The sequence below is a fragment of the Echinops telfairi genome, unplaced genomic scaffold, assembly GCF_000313985.2.
Source record: "Echinops telfairi isolate 266 unplaced genomic scaffold, ASM31398v2 ScPeMD7_5;HRSCAF=22, whole genome shotgun sequence".
Lineage (NCBI taxonomy): Eukaryota > Metazoa > Chordata > Mammalia > Afrosoricida > Tenrecidae > Echinops > Echinops telfairi.
This window is the reverse complement of record NW_022103901.1, coordinates 20,653,656-20,672,817: the sequence shown is the minus strand read 5'-3', so window position 1 is coordinate 20,672,817 and position 19,162 is coordinate 20,653,656. Positions and strand designations below refer to the sequence as shown.

Below are 19,162 nucleotides of genomic sequence, written 5' to 3'. Positions count from 1 at the left end.
AGTTCTGCTGAAATCTGCTCACTATGGGTCATCCTGTTGGCATTTGAAATACAAGTGAGAAAATGTCCAGCAAACCATCCCAGTAGAGCTGGCTAACAGATTGGTGGTGGTGGCTGGTTCCATTTAACCACACATTGCCAAGTTCAGTTAAACAGTGACTATATGGTGCAGTCCCCCTCTTCCCCCTTATAAGCAATATCTGTCCTTCAGGTCACCCTCGGTAGTCACATGTTCCAGAAAGTCTCCCAGACTCACCCTAGGTTCTTCTCTCGGTTCAAGCACTACATATACCCCACTGTATAGCAGCGTTCTTGCCCGTCTGCTTCCTAGCACACTGCTGGGAAGAGGCTGCATCCTCTGCCAGCATAGGCTGTCTTATCATCCCCTCCTCCACCCTTCTCTGAACTTGCTGCTCTGTGGTTTCTTGCCGGCTGCTGTGACACTGGTATTTCAAATACTGGTATGGTCACCTTGGTGGACAGCCTTCAGCGAAGCTTCCAGATGAAAACAGATGAGAAAGAAAGGCCTGGAAACCTACTTCCCAAACACAGGCAAAGAAAATCTTATTGGTCATAAAGGAGCGTTGTCTGATATCAGATTGGAAGATAGGCCTCCTAGGTTAGAAGGTAAACACAGGACGGCACAGTGTTTGCCTTTGTTGTACCTAAGGTCACTATGGGTCAGAACCGACAAGACAGCACCGGACAACAACAAGGTTAGAAGGTACTCAAAAGACACACTGGCCCAAACAATGAACTCGAGCCTAGTGAAGTCTGTGATTGGTGCCGGACCAGGAAGCAGTTGAGCCTGTTGTACCTGGGGTCACCATGGGCCATACCACCAAATCCAAACTCCCTGACATCAAGTCAACACTGAGTCATAGTGACCCCCTGTCGGCTTCCAAGACTACCTGGTTGTGGGAGTAGGAAGCCCAGTCTTTCTCCCTTAGAGCTGCTGGTGGTTTCAAACTGCCAACCATTCCCATCGCAGCCCAACACTCAACCACTATCCCGCCAGTGCTCTCTGACCATGGGTCATGGCCAACTCAAGAACAACTGAAAACAACAGTAGCATTCTGTTAGACCCAACGTACACACGTGTGGACAGTCATGTAGGAGATGTTTGTCGTGTCGTTTTTGCCGACGATGAAGCATATTGAATAGCATCAGGCAGGCCATTCTCTTTAGTTCTTTCTTTCCTTCGTTCTTTGATAGCAATAGCATTCTCACTTGAAATAGCTTTTATGGCTTTTAAGGAGCCCTGGTGGTGCAGTGGGTTAAATGTTGGGCTGCTAACTAAGTCAGTAGTTCAAACCTACCACAGGAAGATGCTCAGGCAGGTCTGCTCCCCAGAAACCACAGGGAGCAGTTACACTCTGCCCTATAGCATCTCCATGAGTAAGAACCAACTTAATGGCAATGAGTAGGTGGGTGATAGTTTTTCTCTTCTTATTGCAGAACAAACTGATTGTTATTTAATGTTTCATAAGTGCAGTCAAGCATGAAAGAGAAAATTAAAGCCCTCTGTAACTCTTCAAGATAGAGTGGATTGATTACATGTTGGGTTGCAAGTTGGGCTACTAACCACAAGGTCAGCAGTTTGACTCCACTGGTCCCTTGGCTGCAGAAAGGCTATCTCCTCCTCTATAATGATTTAAAGGCTTGGAGACCAAAGGGGCAGGTCTTCTCTTTTCAGTAGGGTCACCATGAGTCAGAATCACCAATTTTTATAAGAGCACACGTACCTGTGCATGAGTGTACTGCATATACATTTTTATCTATTGCAAACAGAATGGAAACCTATTGTACACACATGTAATTATGTATTACTCTATCATTTAATATTCCCCGCTATCATTTAATATTCTTCTATATTTTCTTTTAATTAAAAAAGGCTTTGCTTGGTAGCACATCAAATAGAAATGTGAGTATTTATTTAGCTATTTGTCTTGCTAGCTAACTGATAGTTGATGCTAAGCATTTCATTTCTCTTACAACTCTTTGGTGCACATCATGCCTCTTGCTGGGATAAACTCAGAAGCCTACAGGAAGACCAGGAAAGGTCTCCCAACAAGAATGAAGTGTGGAGACAGAAAGGGGGCGTAGGACAAAGGCAGGGGAAGGGGAAGAGGGTGGGAGGCAAAAGTTCCGAGTTCCCAGGAGAGGAAGCAGCCCATACAAGGGCTTGGAAGGGAGGGAGTGCATGGGCATTCCAGTAACTGGGAGTTCTTCAGTGCAGCTGGAGAGGTGCTGGACATGGGGCATTTGGGGGAAATGTGTGACCAAGGTGTGGACTTCCAGAGACATTGCAACAGGGCTCCCGACGGGTTTGTTTCTTTTCGACCCCTTGCTAAGTGTGCCTGTCCATGCCAGACATCCTATACCAGAAGCCACAAGATTCCCCACCTGAGGATCCATAAGAACCACCCACCCCCACCCCCAAGGAGCTTGTTAAAATGAAGGTTGTGATTCAGTATGTCTAGGACGGAGAGACACACTCTCAGCAGGGGGTCAAACTGGACAAAACTGATCTGAAGCCCCACCCCGTAGCACTGCAGTAAGAGCATTTTTGAAAGCCACCCCCCTCTCACCCCCGGTCCCCTGGCAGTTGCAGCTAACTCGGCACCACTGGCCCGACCCACCCTATATTTAACAGCTAGACTGTTAGAGCTGTGGTGAGTTACATCCAACAGAAATCAGAGCCAGAAAAAAGCAACAAGCTAGCATGTAACAGCTCACAGATAAGCTTTTCAAACTGTCTGGGTTCTTACATTGGGGTGCAAGTCAGCAGCAAGGCAAACTCCTCACTTCCCTGTCCAACCCTGACAGAGGTGCCATTTGCTTTAAACAACTTCCTTGCTAGCTGGCCCTCTTTCCTCAGCCCAGAGCCCCAACCATGTAGCCAGATGCCAGGAGGGTTTGCTGTAGTAGCTGAGTGAGGCTGAGGTGTCCACCCAAACCCACCAGAGAAGCAGATGTGGTATCTATTGGGTTTGTGGTGTGATCCCTGCCACAAGTGCCCAGTTCTCCAAGGACACTCCGGTCCAGAGCTGGCCCAGACTGTGCCTTCCTGGGGCTGACGTCTCTATTTAAGGAGCACGCTTGAAGCTAATGGGCAGTGACAGCTCTATTTGAAAACACGGAAACACTTAACGGGGAGGCTGTGATCTGCCAGCCCTGTAAGTTGCTTATTAGCAGGGAAATCACGCTCCTGCTGTATGCTACCCCCTTGGTTCACCCCTGTTCTTGCAGCTCCTCTCTGCCACCACGCTGAAAGATTTCGTTATTCTCTGAGGCAGTGGGGAAGTCGGGAGAGAGACTGCGGAGCTGCCAGACACTGTTTCTCCCATCATTTCCTCTGGGGAGACCCAGGCAGAGCGAGAGCTTTCTGGGTTGTGGATGGAAAATGATGTCTTTTAAAGAAAAATGGCCCCCAAAGACTATCTCAGTTAATTTGTTCCCTGCGCTGGCTGGTCTGGTCCCAGCACTTAAGGCAAGGAGAATCACCTTCAGGCAACCTTATAACAAGCCATCTCGTGCCAGCAACCTTGGCCAGAGGTGTCTCTTAATTTGATGTCAAATCAATCCTTCTGCTCCACCCCTTCTCTCAACGTGGTCCCTGCCACCTTTATCCGCTCTGCTATGGTGACAACAACCAGCCTCACCCCCTTCTGTTCACCCTCCACCCTGAAGCTGAAGGCTGTTTGGGTACTTGAGCTTTCCACTGGGGTTCAAACTCATCATGAAAGAAACCAGGAGTTTGATTCCCCCTCCACTAGGCTCAATATCCCAGTGTTCTTTCTCCATCTCCGTCAATGGCACCTCCACACTCCACTTAGATGAGGTCAGAAGCCTCATGGTCACCTGCATCTTCTCTCTTCCTCTCACCCCCACATCCCACCTGTCAGCGGGTTTTTAACTCCGAGTACAAGTGTACTCAAACCCCTAATGCATCCCTCCATCTCCCCACCATCGCCTTCGTCCACGTCACCACCTGCGTCTGACTCGGGTTCGTGCCATCGCCTCCTTCTGGTGTCACCACTTTCGCTACCCACTGTCCCCGTTTTGGTCTGTTTTGGGCCCAGCACCAACCTTCCTTTATCAACAAACAGAACAAGCAAACTCACTGATCTCAAGCATTTCTGACTCAGAGCAACTCCACGTGTTAAGGAGAGGGGCGGGTTCTTGGCTGCAGTCTTGGTGGAAGCTAATCACAGGACTTTCTTCGGCAGCACCTATAGGTCACTGGACCATTGGCATCACCCAGGAGCCCCCTTGAAGCCCAAGTCAGATTCGATCACTCAGTGCTCCGAATTCCCCAGTAGCTTTCTATCAAGCTGGATTAAAATCCCCTCGTGAGGCTGGGGGGTAAGCATCAGGGTGCAAGGTTGGTGATGAAGCCGACTAGTGTTCTATGGGAGAAAGAAGAGGCTGTCTGCTTCTGTAAAGATTTATAGTATCAAAATTAAAATGAAAAAGATTCATCGTCTCAGAAATCCTACAAGAGGTTGATATAAATCAGTTTGACTTGATGGCAGTGGGCTTGGTTTTTGGTCCTCATCTGGCCTGTGAGGGCCTCTGTGATCTGCCTGCTCTCTGACACGTTATATCATTCCCCATGGATCACTCTGCTTTGGCTCACACTGACCTCCTGGCTTTTCTGTGTCTGTACCACGTGAACTTTGGCCTCTGTTGCTATTCTCTCTGCCTAGATTGTATTTCTCACTGATTGTGCTGAGGTCATACTCCAAGATCATTCCTTCAGAGCCATCTACTTTATCAGCTGAGCCCCTGCTCTGACTTTAGTTTCCTTAATATCACTCATCTCTTCCCAGTGTCAGAAAACATATTTACACTTACAGGCATAGCAGTTTGGATTTTGTTCATTGCCTTCCTTTTCTACTAGAAGGTAGACCCCATGAGAGCTAGGACTCCATTCTGTACTTCTGTAACCCGGGGTCTCCAGCAGTACTTAGACCACAGCGAGCTCTCAAATGTTTATTGAATGGGCACGGGCATAAATGGATGGGTGCATCTGGCCAATAAGTCATCACCGCACGATTGATTTTGAGAGTCCATCGGTGTATGGGAGTTTCTCCTTCACTGGCAGGAAAGCCAACCACAACAGGCAGATTGGAAGTCATTTGGCATTTCCAAAGTCCCGAAGCCAAGCTAGCAAAGCAGCTCGTTCCGTGTGACCTGGACTAACAAAGAGGTTTATTTAAGTCTGGCATGAGTCTTTGAAAAAAATACATTCTTTTTCTACAAGAATGTGTTATCACGATAAGAATGTAACGATAGTGGATTTTGGTTAAAGGTATTTAACCCCTTGAGCACCGTGTAGACACTGCCTCATAGGAAGAAACCACTATTTTACCAAGCAGGATGTCCTTTCTCCAGGGCCTGGTACCCCCTGATAATAGGTCCAAAGTACATGACCAGACAAAGTTTGGGGATCCTCACTTCTGAGGAGCATCCTGGCTGTACTTGGTTTTGCTCTTTTGGCGGTCCATTGGCTCTTCTTTGCCAACATCATAATTCAAAGGCATGAATTCTTCTTTGTTGTTTGCGTGTTCATTGTCTAGCTTTTACATGCGTATCGTGGGGTTGAAAACACCATGGCTTGGATCAGACTCGCCTCCCTTTAGTCCCTCAAGTGACATCTTTGTTTTTGAACACTTCTCTCTTGCAGTAAATTTTCCCATTACATCATTTGGTTTTCTGACCGCTGCTTCCATGGGCGATGATTGCAGATTGAAGTAAAATGAAATCTTTGATACCTTCCATCTTTTCTTTATTGATGGTGATGTTGTTTAGTCATAGCTCTGTGAGGATATTTGTTTTGTGTATGTTGTGGTATAATATATTTTGAAGGCCGCGGTCTTGGATCCTCATTTTAAGTAAGCACTGTAAGTTCACTTCTCTTTCAACAAGCAAGGTGGTGTTATCTCCATACCATCGGTTGGTAATGAGCCTTCCTCCAATCCAGATGCCGTGTTCTTTTTCATAGAGCCCAACCTCTTGGATTATTTGCTCAGCATATAGATTGAATAAATGTGGTGAAAGGATGCAAACCTTTCTTGGTTTTAAACCAGGCAATATCTTTATGTTCTGTTTGAATGACTGTGTCTTGGTCTATACACAGGTTCCATGTGAGCACAATTAAGTGTTCTGCAATTCCTGTTCATCACAATACAGTATTGTGATCCACACAGTCAGGTGTCTTTGAATAGTCAATAAAACACAGGTAAACGCTTTTCTGGTATACTCTGCTTTTAGCCAAGATCCATCTGAGCAATGATATATTTCATTCCATACCCTTTTCTGAATCCAGCTTGAATTTCTGACAGTTCCTTGGGAATATAATGCTGCATCTGTTTTTGCATTATCTTCAGCAATTTTACTTGCATGTGATATGCCTGACATTGTTTAATAACATGGAACATGGGTCACTTTTCTTTGGAGTAGGAACAAAGATGTCTCTATCCCAGTCCTTTGTGCAGGTAGCTGTCTTGGACATCACTTGGCATAAACAAGTGGTCGCCCCCAGCCCTGCACCACTTGTTGGAACATTTCTATTGGTCTTTAGTGTTTGCTCCGCACATGGCCTGAAACCTTGTTTCTCACCAATACGCCCACAGTGCAGCTTGGATTTCTGCTTTCAACACCTTTGCTTATGGTTCTTGGTCATAAACTACCTCCTGAGATGGTAGAACATTGACCAATTCTTTCTGGTGCGATGACTCTGTGTATTCCTTCCATCTTCTTTTGATGTCAGTCGATATTCTGCCCACAGAATCCTTCAGGTTTTCAACTTGAGACTTGAATTTTTCTTCAGTGCTTTCAGCGTGAAGATGCTGATGTCTTCTTTCCTTTCTGGTTTTCGAACTCCCGGACTTTGCCCATTTCATTATGGGCAAAGCTGTCTGCCCAAGCTGCCCTTTGAAATCTTCTAGTCAGTTCGTTTAAATCATCGTGCCTCCCTGGGTTGTTGTTTTTTTTTAATCATTTTATTGGAGGCTGATACAACTCTTATCACAATCCATATATCCATCCATTGTGTCAAGCACGTTTGTAGCCTTCCTGTTGCTTGAGCTGTTTGATGTTCAAAAGCAAGTTTCAGTGTCTCCTGTGTTACCCATTTTGGATTTTTCTTTCTTTCTTCTCATTTTTCATGACATGTTGGGTTTATATGTATGATGCCTTTTATGCCATCCCACAACTTCTGTGGTCATCAGTCACTGGTGTTCAGTAAGTAAAATCTATTCTGATCTCTATATTCAAATGCAGTATACTCAAGGTTGCATGTTGGCTTCTGTGGCCTTGTTTTCATTTCTTCCAACTTCAACTTGCATTTGCATGTGAGCCATCGATGGTCTTTTCCCAATTGGCATTATTTTGAGTGATTATATTGAATTTCTCCCTGGCTCCTTTCCATGGATTTGATTGTGGTCCGTTTGATTCCTGGCTTTTCTATCTGGCGAGAGCCCTGGATATAGTCACCGTGCATGTTGCTGAGAAAGATATTTACAACGAGTAAGCCATTGGTCTTTCAAAATTCTATCATCTGATTTCTGGTGCTGTTTTTATCACCAAGGTCATGTTTTCTTAATGGTTGATCCCTCCATCTTTGTTTCCTACGTTCACATTTCAATCCCAGTCATTATAAATGCATTTTGCTTGCATGCTTGATTCATTTCAGACTGAAGACGTTAGTAAAAATCTCCCAGTTTAGGTGTTAGTCAGGAGCTCTCGTAGCCTAGTGGTGATCCGGTTTGAGCGTACCAGATTTAGAATCCAGGTCTAATGACTACAGACACATGGACTTACTTCTGTAAACGGGCAGGGTTATGGAGACTGAGACCCTCTGATAGCCACGTGCCTTCATGCGCTTCCTCGGCTTCCTTTCAGTGTCAGGCTTTAAAGAAGTGCTGACGCTCCTTCATTCTCACTCACTCTTACCTCTTCAGGCTCCTGGAATTCAGGGACAAGCTTCTTTTCCTGTCAGTAGCCTCTCAGTTATCAAACACAACGACCCATCGTCAGTGATATTCCTGCTTGACTTAGTTATAATTGCATCTCCTGGGGTTGGTCTCAGTCCTTAGTGTGGCTGCTCTCTCCTTGGTCTTCTCCTCCCTCTCTGTGGCATCATTTGAGCAGTTCTTCGTTGGAAAAATGGGATTAACACCTGCCTCACTGGGTTCTTTTATGATTTGAAAAAGTAATATACGTAAAACATTAAAAACTGTGTGTTGCATAGAAAGTGTTCAGTCCTTTTTGTTAATACCATTGTTGCTATAATCTTCCCTGCTGCCCATCCCCATATTCTTTGCCATTCTTACTCTAGCTCCCTGCACCCCCATTCACATGTCCATATTCTGTCCGTTAAGTTTTTCTTCAAGACTTCTTTCCTGAGCTCCTGAACTTGCACTTCGAATTCCCTCTGATCTTTATGTAGACTCTCGAAGGCTCCTCAATAGCATCATGTCCAAAATGGAAACAGTGTTCTCTCCTGTGTTCTCGGTGTTGGAGCGTTCAAACTAGAGATCTCACTCGCTATCCTTGGCTTCTCCTCCCACATTTCTCACTCTGACTCACTCCATTCTTCTCAGTCCCCAAACTATGTGCTATAAAGTGGAACCAGGAGTCTGGTCCTGACATCAGAGGGTTCTACAGTTCTGTAGATTATTAGCTCCTACTTTGAACAGATGCCTTAATCTTCCTGTCCTCAAGTTTCCTCATCTGTCCAACAAGGATGGTGATAATGCCTGTCTCCTAGCATCACTGGTAGGATTAAACAATGTAATTCAAGTAAGAGTTGCCCAGGATGCCTAGCATGGGGCCAGTGTATAATAAATATCAGAGATGATCATTATATCGTATTACTATTATGGCTGACTCTGGAAGGTGCAGTGGGAAACATGGCAGAGGCCACTAGCGCCACCATCTCCTACAGGCATTGCGTTTGAAACAGTGAGAGCCTTGGGCAGATGGATTTTGTACTCAGAACAAAGAACAACAGACCTCAGATGTAGTGGTTTTTCTGTCTCCTCTCTTCAGGAGGGCATTCGTCTCTACTCAGACACGTACACACCCTCACACCCATGTGTGATTATGATTCCAGCTCAGAATCATACAGAAGGACTGTAAGGAGGGTACAACCTGGTGGGGTTGTTTTTCTCTCTGGAGCCAGGTTGCCTCACCAAGTACTACTGTGTTTCATCCCACCCCTTCCTTCTAGCTGGAGGAAGGCCAGCTGCGTTCACCACCTGGTTCCTTGCCGGTAAGAGGCAATGACTTAGGAGCTCACCAGGGCCTCCCAGTTTCCCAGGCTTTGCAGGCATTCAACCCAGGCCTTGCGGTTGGGATCTTTCGCCACTGGCGGGAGATGGTAAATCCTCTATCTGTTGAGCTGGAAAGCATCCGTTGTTCCTGATTGAGAGCCAGTGGATGCACACACACGGTGAGGGATCGCCTGCTAAATATTGAAAGGCCCCAGGTGATGTATTGATGGGTCATTAATTTGCATCTTGTACCCCATGACACATTTCAAGTGCCTTAACCCCATCTCTCTCAACAGATGAGCTTGGCTGACTTTTGGGGGTGGGGTGGGGGGCATGGCACACACCCCTAACCCCCCCCCCATTTCATGCCTTTGCCATACAGTTCCTAACTGCCCCCCGAAGGGCAGTAGGACCATTCATGAGCTACAGCCACTGAAAAGTGGGAACCCACAGTTCATGAAAATTTCCACTTCACCTTGCTCTCATCTCAGATCATTGGAACAACCTCTCTGAGGTGGTGAACGGAATGGGATTGAAGAAAACCATATCCAGTTTTGTTTGGTTCTGTTTTATTTTGGCTTTGGCTTTTTTTTTTTCCCCACCCACCACAAGTTCTTTTCTTCCCCTCTCATAGTGTGGGCGAAATGCTGAAAACTTCGACCGGTTTTTCACCCGCCATCCTCCAGTCCTAACACCTCCTGACCAGGAAGTCATCAGGAATATTGACCAATCAGAATTCGAAGGATTTTCCTTTGTTAACTCTGAATTTTTAAAACCTGAAGTCAAGAGCTAAGTAGCTGTTGTAGATCTCCGTCCTTCATCTGTCATTCAAACTCAATGGCGATTGTGGTGACATTCTTTTTCATTGCAAAGTTGCATTCATGTTTTATTTGCTGATGAGACTAGAGTGACCATGTTTCAGGACCCAAATCTCCCCAGGTAGTTTGGGGCATCTCTCGGAGATTCGATCCTGCAGAGGGTTCAGAGAAAATAACCTGCAAAATCGACACATCAACCAAGCCTTCTTCAAATGACTCTCTCTAGCATGCCCTCTAACGAGAAACAAGATCGAGTTGGGAGAGGGAATAATCTATTTTCTTTCCCTCTTTTTCAGCCGAATCGTTTTTATACATTCTCCAAACCGTCATCCAATAAAGATTCTGGGTGACAAAATGATGATTGGATGCTAGCAGGAATCCCTCTGTTCAGCATGTTTGGGAGACCCCGTAACTTTGAAAAGAACATGCTCAAGAGAAAACAAAAGTGTCTTTCTTAAGCCAAAGTGAAGAAGATTATCTAAGTCCTTTTACAATGTGCCAAGTCGGTGCTTTTAGACCGTTTCTATCCAAGAGTACTGCAGTAGGCCAAAGGGCGAGCTGTGTGGGTGCCTTCCCGGCACTGTAATAGCTTAATATCTGATACGACGTGTCCCCGATGGCCCTTCTTCCCAAACTACTTGAAAGGGGCATTTGGTATCGCTTCTTGAAAGTTCATGGTCACTCTAGAAAGGTCCCTAAAGGGCCATGATTTTACATTACATTTCAAACTTAATTTGCTTTGGGGTTTTATTTCTGTTGTTCAAATGCCAAAAAGAAAAGAAAAGAAAAAAAAAGGTTACTCACTTTGTTACATATGCTTAAAAATCTGTGTCCAAATGTTATTAACCACAATAACCTGCTTTGATTTAACCCAGAAGGTGGCTCTGGAGTGCAGCAGACCTGTGCCTGTGGGCATGGAATTTGTCTTCGGTTTGTGGCTGGATTTGGAAAGCCAATTAAGTGCTCAGAGAGACACCATGTCTTGATACAAAGACAATCGAATTCTTCACTTTGATGTTGTTTCCCCGAGATGTTTGTGAAACTGTCTATTTGTATCTGGATATCTGTTATGTGCCATTTTTCTTCTAGCATCAAGATGTAATTTTAAAAAGAAAGAAAACAGAAGAAATGCTATTTCAAGGGACACTGCTCTCTGAAAAATGTGGAGTCACACTACAGAGCAGGGCTCCATGGGGTTTTAGGACCCCCCAAAAGGAGTTAAATCCACAGCTGAACCCAAACCTGCTGTTCAACAAATCAGAGGGGCAGGGACTATAGGCCCTTCTGGGGTTCCTGATAGTCTACAGTGGGGTGGGGCAACATGAGTAGGGTGATCTGGCTGGAGCCTTTGTCATGTCAGTGCCCAAAGTCTCCATGCCCTCTCACCTCAAGTTTAGGGACCAGCTAAGAGCACGGCTGGGCCTCTTCATCTTATCCTAGCCACATAGCCACTCCTCCCAGCTTGAGCTAAGTATTCTTTCTAGCAATGGACTGGGAGCCCCGGGGTCTAGGGAAGTCTCTTGGGTGGAGGACATTTCCTTTGCTTTGAGATAAGAACAGCAGATGACTTCTCACCTCTGTCTGCCACCTGGTCTGTTCTCGGCAGCCCGAATGAGAATTCTGACCCCAATTCAAGAGATTTTTAAGTAGCCCAGGAGCTCCTGAGAGGCCACCAAGAGAATTTTAGACACTTGACAAATATCCTTGAAGTAAGACTTCACCTATGTCTGAGACCATGATGGGGCATTCCACTTAGGTCAGGCCTCCTGCAGTTCGTTCCTTCCTTTCCTCTTTCTTCTCCGTGCTCCCCTCCTGTCACCAGTGTGGCTACAACTTGGAGCTAAGGGGCAAGCAGCTTAAAGTCCTTGTGACAGTCCTAGGAGGGAACTCAGGGCAAAATCCCCTTCCTTTATTTGGGGGGAGATTAGGGTCTGGAAGAGAAAGTGACTCCTTCAAGGTCACTCAGTGGTAATATGAAGCCAGTTTTCCAACTCTCTGCATGGTCTTTTGGCTCCATGGCACTGCAATAGGACCGACGTTTGTCTCTGAGCCATGCCCACCAACCAGCAAGTTCTTGGAAGTCCTTCATCTGACTGCCGAGTCACCGGGACGTTCCTTGGACATGCTCTCAGGAAGATAAAAACTGTAGAGAAACATGGGACCATTGGAAAATGATCTGAGACATCTTTAGAGAGCAATCTAGGAAGGAAGGACTGATAGATAGAGGATAAATAAAATGTACATATCTATACACTCCACTTTCCAAATTGTTGCCATTATGTCTCAAAATTTTAATAGTTTATAGAGATAGTGACTCAGGCCAAAGTCTCTGTTCACCTGCCACATTTTGCCCAGGATGGGTCAAGAAAGCCTTCTGTGAAAGTAAGGGGTTTTTTAGTTGGAATTCTTGATTTTCCTTTCCTCATTTTCAGTGCTAAGGAGACCATGAAACAGAGCCTTGACTACATGTAATCTCTTGGGAATGCTTTGAAAAGCCAAAAAGAGAACAAATTAAATTTTGGGTTTTTTTTTTCTTTTTTGCATCCATTTAGCCAGCATTTATTGAGCACCAATAGCATGCTGGACTCAATGTTGAGTTCCCAGACACAGTGGGAACAATCTCTCTCCTCCTGGAGTGTACCATCTGATGGGAGGGCGGTGATTCAATAAGCAATTAAAAGCACAATCTGATCGAGAATTATTATTGAGTGCCTAGCTTAATCAGGGAAGCCTTTTACAAAGAAGAAAAAGCCACCACATGTCTTTGGGTGTCTGCTTTCTCGTCATGAAGCCTAGTCTGAGATGGAAGGAGAAGGCAGAGCAACGCCCTTTGATCCAGATTACTAGGACAATCATGTAATGTGATGAGTCAGACAGGAGAGAGGCAGGTAATTTCTAGGATGATTTCTTCCTAGAAGGCCAAAGGCAAAGGGATCTACGCTGAACAGAGCATATTTTCATGTCCAAGATTGGAGCAGAGACAGATGCCCTGACTGGCTCTTTATGTGGAAAAGGTAGCTGGGTTTATGGCTTGATTCCGAGCCCTGAGTCTTATCTCTTAGGTCTTTTAAGTCAGACACCTGCAGGCTTTGCCCTTGCATGCCCTTGGGAAACACCACTCCCTTTCCATGAGACTGCTTCCAACTGAGCAAAACCTAGGTCTTCAAATCCAGCTGAACGATAAAGAAAATTAAAACCAAACAAACTAAGCACCAACCAGGTTAGCTATGGCTAATTGTCTACCAAAATTCCAGGATGATACTTTCAATTTTTTCCAATTCCCACTTAGCTGTACCTGTTCTTAAGAAAGAACTAGGTTGCAATCACAATGGCCTTGTTAGGTTATTAATAGGAGGCCAGTCAGATTGCCATATTTTTACACAAAGTACATGTTATCTGGGTTGGATTTTTGTGGGGAGGAGGGGTGGCTTGCAAACCACACAGCCCCGTGCACATTCATTTCCTATGTTATATGGATATGTGTGTGTTATGCAAAAAGAAAGTTCAGTGATAGCCATCTTTGGATGAGTGATGTTATTTTCATTTTATTTTAGAGGCTACCAACTCAGGAATTGTCCCAATAAAGAAGATTTTCCTATAGCAACTCCTGTGATGAAATTCAGGAGTATTTTATAGGGGGATATGCTCACAAAATAATGTCCACAAAGACAAGTCCTGCTTGGACCATGTGGCTATCTGAAACATGAGTCGTAACCAATGCAGCCATAGAGAAGGGCTTCTCAAAGTTGGAGCTGGTGGGAAGGGAATCTTTGCTAGGTGTCCACAGGGAGAGATGGCCCAATAGGGTAGATAGCACTAGGAAGCCTTCTAGCTCCAGGTATACCCAAGATCCACACACAACCCAGAGTTCTCAGACCTGGAAGGATCCTAATGATGACCTAACTCCATTTAGATCACACTGATGGCCGAACAGGCAGTGGCTCATGCAGGACCCTTAGGATCAATGGGAACAAGTCCCCTTTTAAAATAGTTAGGTTTTTGTTTCATTCTTCCATACATCTTCTTTTAGACAGCAAACTCTTAGCGAGAAAGAAAAACCAGCATGGCATCGGGGAAATCCCATTGCTTTGTTACAGAGTGAGACCTTGTCTTGGGAGTGACTGGAAGTTAAACAAAGCCAAGAAATACCGCTTTCGTCAGCTATCTATCCATCAGCACATTCATGAAGCAAACCCTAGGAAGAAACAACCTCCTGGGTGCGAGGCCCAATTCTTGTCACAGAAAATACAGTAGTGAAGAAGCAGACAAGGCCTGCCCTCCTGGAGAGAAACGATACAGGGAAAAAAATCTGATAGCAATAAGTACAAGGAAGACACAGAGGTGTTACTTTATGACCTGAGTGTGGACCAGGAGAAGACTGCACAAAAGACATTAGGTAGGGTGGTGGCATCTGAGCTTTGATCCCAACCCAGGAAGTAGCATGCTCACTGCCTACAGGTGGAGCACAGAACTGGGGGGACATAAGATGGGATAGGGCAAAGAAGAACGGATGGGGCACAGCGACAGATGGTCCGCATCCAGAAAAGTTTCAACGGGACCACAGTGGACAATAGCTCCATCAGCATCTTTTAAGATGCTTCCTCCTGGCCCTCCCCTCCGCCCTCCTCCACGCACATACTACTGCAAGAATTAGCAGGAAATTCCATCAGGGCATTTTACCCATCTCTCAGGGAGCAGCTAAAAAAGAAGCAATTCTTGTGAACGGTTGTATAGACAGGAGAATGAACCCGGCAGTGAGAAATCCCTAGTAGGCAGTGGCCACTCAGGGCGTGGGTGGCATTTGGCCCAACTGTAGCAAATCTTCCAGTCAGTCTTCACCGACCCGACCCTCTTTGTAGCCTGACACTGCTCTGCCTTCAGCTGAACAGCCTGCCTGGGGCCAGTGACACCCTGCACTTCCTTGAGAATGCATTTAAATCGCTCACCTTGAAACTCCATGACTGTCCTTCCAGTCAGAGGGGATGAGACAAGACACACAGAGCAGCAATGGGGGTCAGGTGACAAAAACCTATAACCGCTGGGCAAGAACAGGGAAATCATGTCATTTTCATATGCCTCCCTTTTTTATATGTGAGATAACGGGCTGTGCGGATTACCTGCCTCACAGGTAGAGAAAGAGAAAAGATGATAGGCCGAGAAGGATCCAGAAGAGATGAGAGCATTTCTTTTTAGCTTATGACCGAATATACGCGAGTATAAGCTGACCCGAATATCAGCTGAGGCACCTAATTTTACCACAAAAACTGCCTTAAAAATGTGCTGAAAAACGCAGCTTACACGCGAGTATATATGGCAACTACAGCTTGGCATACGGTTTTACCAAGGACCATTCGCATGTAGGTTTCTTTTTATTAGCCCGCACTCTGATGATCCCTGGTAAAATTTAACACCGAACTGTAGTTAGTAAACTGAAAAGCAATGCCAGCTTGGGAAAATCAAGTTCACTTTTGTGGGAGTTGTGTGTGTGTTTAAACTGCCCTTATGGACCAGACTTTAACCTTGGGTTTAGTTTCTTAGAGTTTGCTAACTCTATTCATACTATAAGCATCCCTGCATAGAGTCTCGGATGAAGGAAGCCGTACATTCTAGTCTGTGGATAGGTTTTTGAGGATCCCCAAGTTCAAGGTCTAGATTGTGCCAGCAAATGCACGGAAGACAACAGTCATTTCCTTTAATGAAGTCTGGCCACCGCCTTTGGAGCCACGTGGCTGTGCAGCAGCCTCCCTTTGCAAAGAAAGGCCCACAACTCCCAGGGGTGATGACTGGATGGTTTTCTTTGGGACATTCTACTCAATGACCAATTCTAAGACTACTAGACATGGTAAAAAGTAGTGTCCAAGTCAATACATCCCAAAGCCAAAGAAAACACACACACATCCTCACATATACCCTTTATGGCAATCCTTAAAGAAATGAAATTATTTCCTTTTTTATAACCCATTTTTTTCCAAATCTCCTGATCCCGCAGCTGACCTAACCTACACACTGAAGTGAAAGCCAGGGACAGTATGTGCCAGGCAGCTATTAAAATATCGCCGGCACAGGGCTTTTTTCTGACTCTGCCCTTGAGGGGTCATTAGCTTCCTGGTACCAGCATGTCTTGGTCATGTTTCTTTCTTCTTATGCTGTGTTAATGTATTTGCTTTCCATTGGCAGAGAGACAAGCGAGACACCTCCAACTTCGACAAAGAGTTCACCAGACAGCCTGTGGAACTCACTCCCACTGATAAACTCTTCATCATGAACTTGGACCAAAATGAATTTGCTGGCTTCTCCTATACTAATCCAGAGTTTGTCATTAACGTGTAGGTGAATGCAAATTCCATTGTTGAGCCTGGAGGGTCCGACTCCAGGCCAAGTGTATGTAGCGATTCTAGTCTTCCAGGATTCATGGTGCATATGCTGGCATTCAACATGTGGAGAGCTTGTCCTAGAGGGCTTTCTTTGTACGTGTAGCTTGCTAGTTCGTTTTCTACATTTGGAGATGTGTAGTTTAGAATAAGCGCTTTATCCAATGATAGAGGTACCACTTTTCCAAACATCCAGAAACTCATCAAATGGACAGACCGTGTCAAAACTACTGCGTCTGATACCAAAATGCTTCCGTATTTGTAATTTCTAAGTCAGAAGCTGATGTTCCTGGTAAAAGTTTTTACAGTTATTCTACAATATCTTCTCTGAATGCTAAGCATGACCGATATTTTTAAAAGTTGTGAGTAAGCTTTGCGGTTACTGTGAACTATTGTCTCTTGGAGGACATTTTTTTGTTTAAGAATTGATATGATTAAACTGAATTAATATATGCACCTCGCTTGTTTACGTGGCTGTTTTTACTTGACTGTTGTGTGAAGTTACAATGACCTGTCCACTAGACGAACTTTATTTCACTCACATTGACTTTTCTTAATTGCAGTCACTGCCAGCATTTTAAAATGGAGTGTTTTATATAAATGCGTGGATTTTCAGATTCACTTGAAAATATGAAAAGACACTGGGTCTACATTTCCAGGTGGAAATCATTCTATAGGAATTGAGAGATGGCTGCCTCTTTCGAAGGAGTGAATGCTCCTGATTCGCTACACTCTTCACCACCCACTATTGTTTCCACCTTTCTTTTGCCTCCTGGGCCACCACAGCCGTTTGAAGCTGAGAGCTTGGCTACCTTTAAGCCATAGAATTGGTGACCACAATATTTCCTTCGGCCCATCACCAGGGCATCTGGTGATTCATGTTTATGAAACCATCAACATCCAGGGTATACAATTTGTATCCTTCTGATAGCAAAAGCCAGCAAGGAGACTGGTGTTAGTGCATAGAGAGCATTTTCCCATGGTCTAAAGATGTCACCTGCCTTTCAATCTTTTCTCGTAATTTAAGTTCTACCAAAACAAAACAAGTGCCCTTTCCCAACAGCCCTATTTGCCCCTTGCCCAAGAGGCCAGGAGAGTATAGAGGAAGGGAGACGTGGATCAAGGTAAGGAGCCACATTCTCTGCCTCTTAAAGGGACACGAAGTCTTTGGGTATGTGCCTAATTCTCTTTTCTCTGAATGAAGTCACGCTTCCGTTTTCTTGGTGAAAGGTGTGAGAATCCCGTCTGCAGCACATGGATTTGCAACTGCTGAGGCCAGTGGATAAGGAAAACCTGGGTTATGAGTTGAGCTGACAACCACCAGGTCAGCCCTTCAGACCCACCACATGCTCCACAGGAGAAAAGCGAGGCTGTCTGCCCCATAAAGACTTACAGCCGCCAAAACCCACAAGGGGCAGTTCTGGTCTGTCCCATGGGTCCTCTATGAATCAGAATGGATGTCATTGAGTTTGGAAGGCCTGTGGGTAGGAGAAAAGAGTAAGTTTGCCATACCTAGGACATTGATTCTCAGTCTTCACCTCCACCCTTCTTGGAGCTGTTTACTGGGGTAAAGAGTATTGGTCAGGTAACATGGATACTTTGATCCTAATGCATTTATCTTTTCAGAACTTCAGACATGTTGCCAGTTAAAACCCATTTTTAAAATGATATGGCGGGACGTCTGACCTCCTCTAACTTCTTGAGGGAAACGAGAATCAACCTCAGCCCAAGGCGAAACCTTATGAGGCAGAGGTCAAACACACCATCCCCCCGAAAACATTTTAACCAATGTTGGTACTATCTATACACCCCAGGGCACACTCTACTTCTCTGCTGGGTTTAAGAATGTGTTGCAATGGCCACACAAACTTCGAAGACCGTAGCACAGTTCTGGGGTTTATAGGGAAGCAGCAGGTTGTATATATAGCTCGGACTCAGGAATAACTCAGGTTACAGTTCTTCAGTCAGGAGAACTGCTCAGCTGTGTCCACAGTCAGGGCCTCTCGCTACCCTTGAGATGGCCTCGGCCTTCCTCCGGCCTGTGTTATCTCCACCAGTAAGTGTCCAGGGATACCCTATTCTGCCAATGAACCTCATCCCTAAGGTACTCAAAAGTGTCCAAATCTGTCGCTGCATGGGTCAGTAAGCCTAGCTTCACTGTCAGGTACCCAGGGACACCCCACTGCAACTATGGAAAGCCTCCATCACCTGAAGGCACACTCAACCCCTTGCTCTGTGGGCTGGGAGGCCCACAGTGCTGTCTCCCGGTCCTGCTGCTATTAGTTCTCTGCCACGCTTATCCCCACCTTGTGCCATTTTCAGTGTTACAACTCTTTGACTCCTGGGGCTAGGAGGCTTTCGGTGCAGGGGGCTCAGGTCCAAAAAACCCACTCCACTCCCAGCTCTTCTTCCTTGGTGGTAGTGAGGTCATGCCTCTCTGCCTCTGGGATGGCTCATTTTAAGCCTAGCAGAATGACAAATGGACCAACCCCCTCCTTCAGATTTCATCTACCTTATTTTCAAGGTCCCACTTCACGGAGATGTTATGTGTGTTAGTCCAGGTAAACTAGAGAAACAAATCCATGGACACACACGTGTACAAGAAAGAGATTTATACACAAGAGCAATTGAACATTGAGAAAACATCCCAGCCCCACCAGATCAAGTCCATAAGTCCAATATTAGCCCAT

The 19,162-nt window shown here is 45.4% G+C and overlaps 1 protein-coding gene across 1 annotated transcript in view; it reads left to right on the top strand.

The window, feature by feature from the left end:
- The window catches only part of PRKCB (protein kinase C beta), a 457,504-nt gene extending 440,576 nt beyond the window's left edge, over nt 1–16,928 (top strand). Inside the window, exon 18 of the mRNA XM_004705718.2 lies at nt 16,279–16,928. Coding sequence (XP_004705775.2) covers nt 16,279–16,431 — 153 coding nt within the window. The 3' untranslated portion in view covers nt 16,432–16,928. The remainder of the gene's footprint in view (nt 1–16,278) is intronic.
- Nucleotides 16,929–19,162: the final 2,234 nt, after the last annotated feature.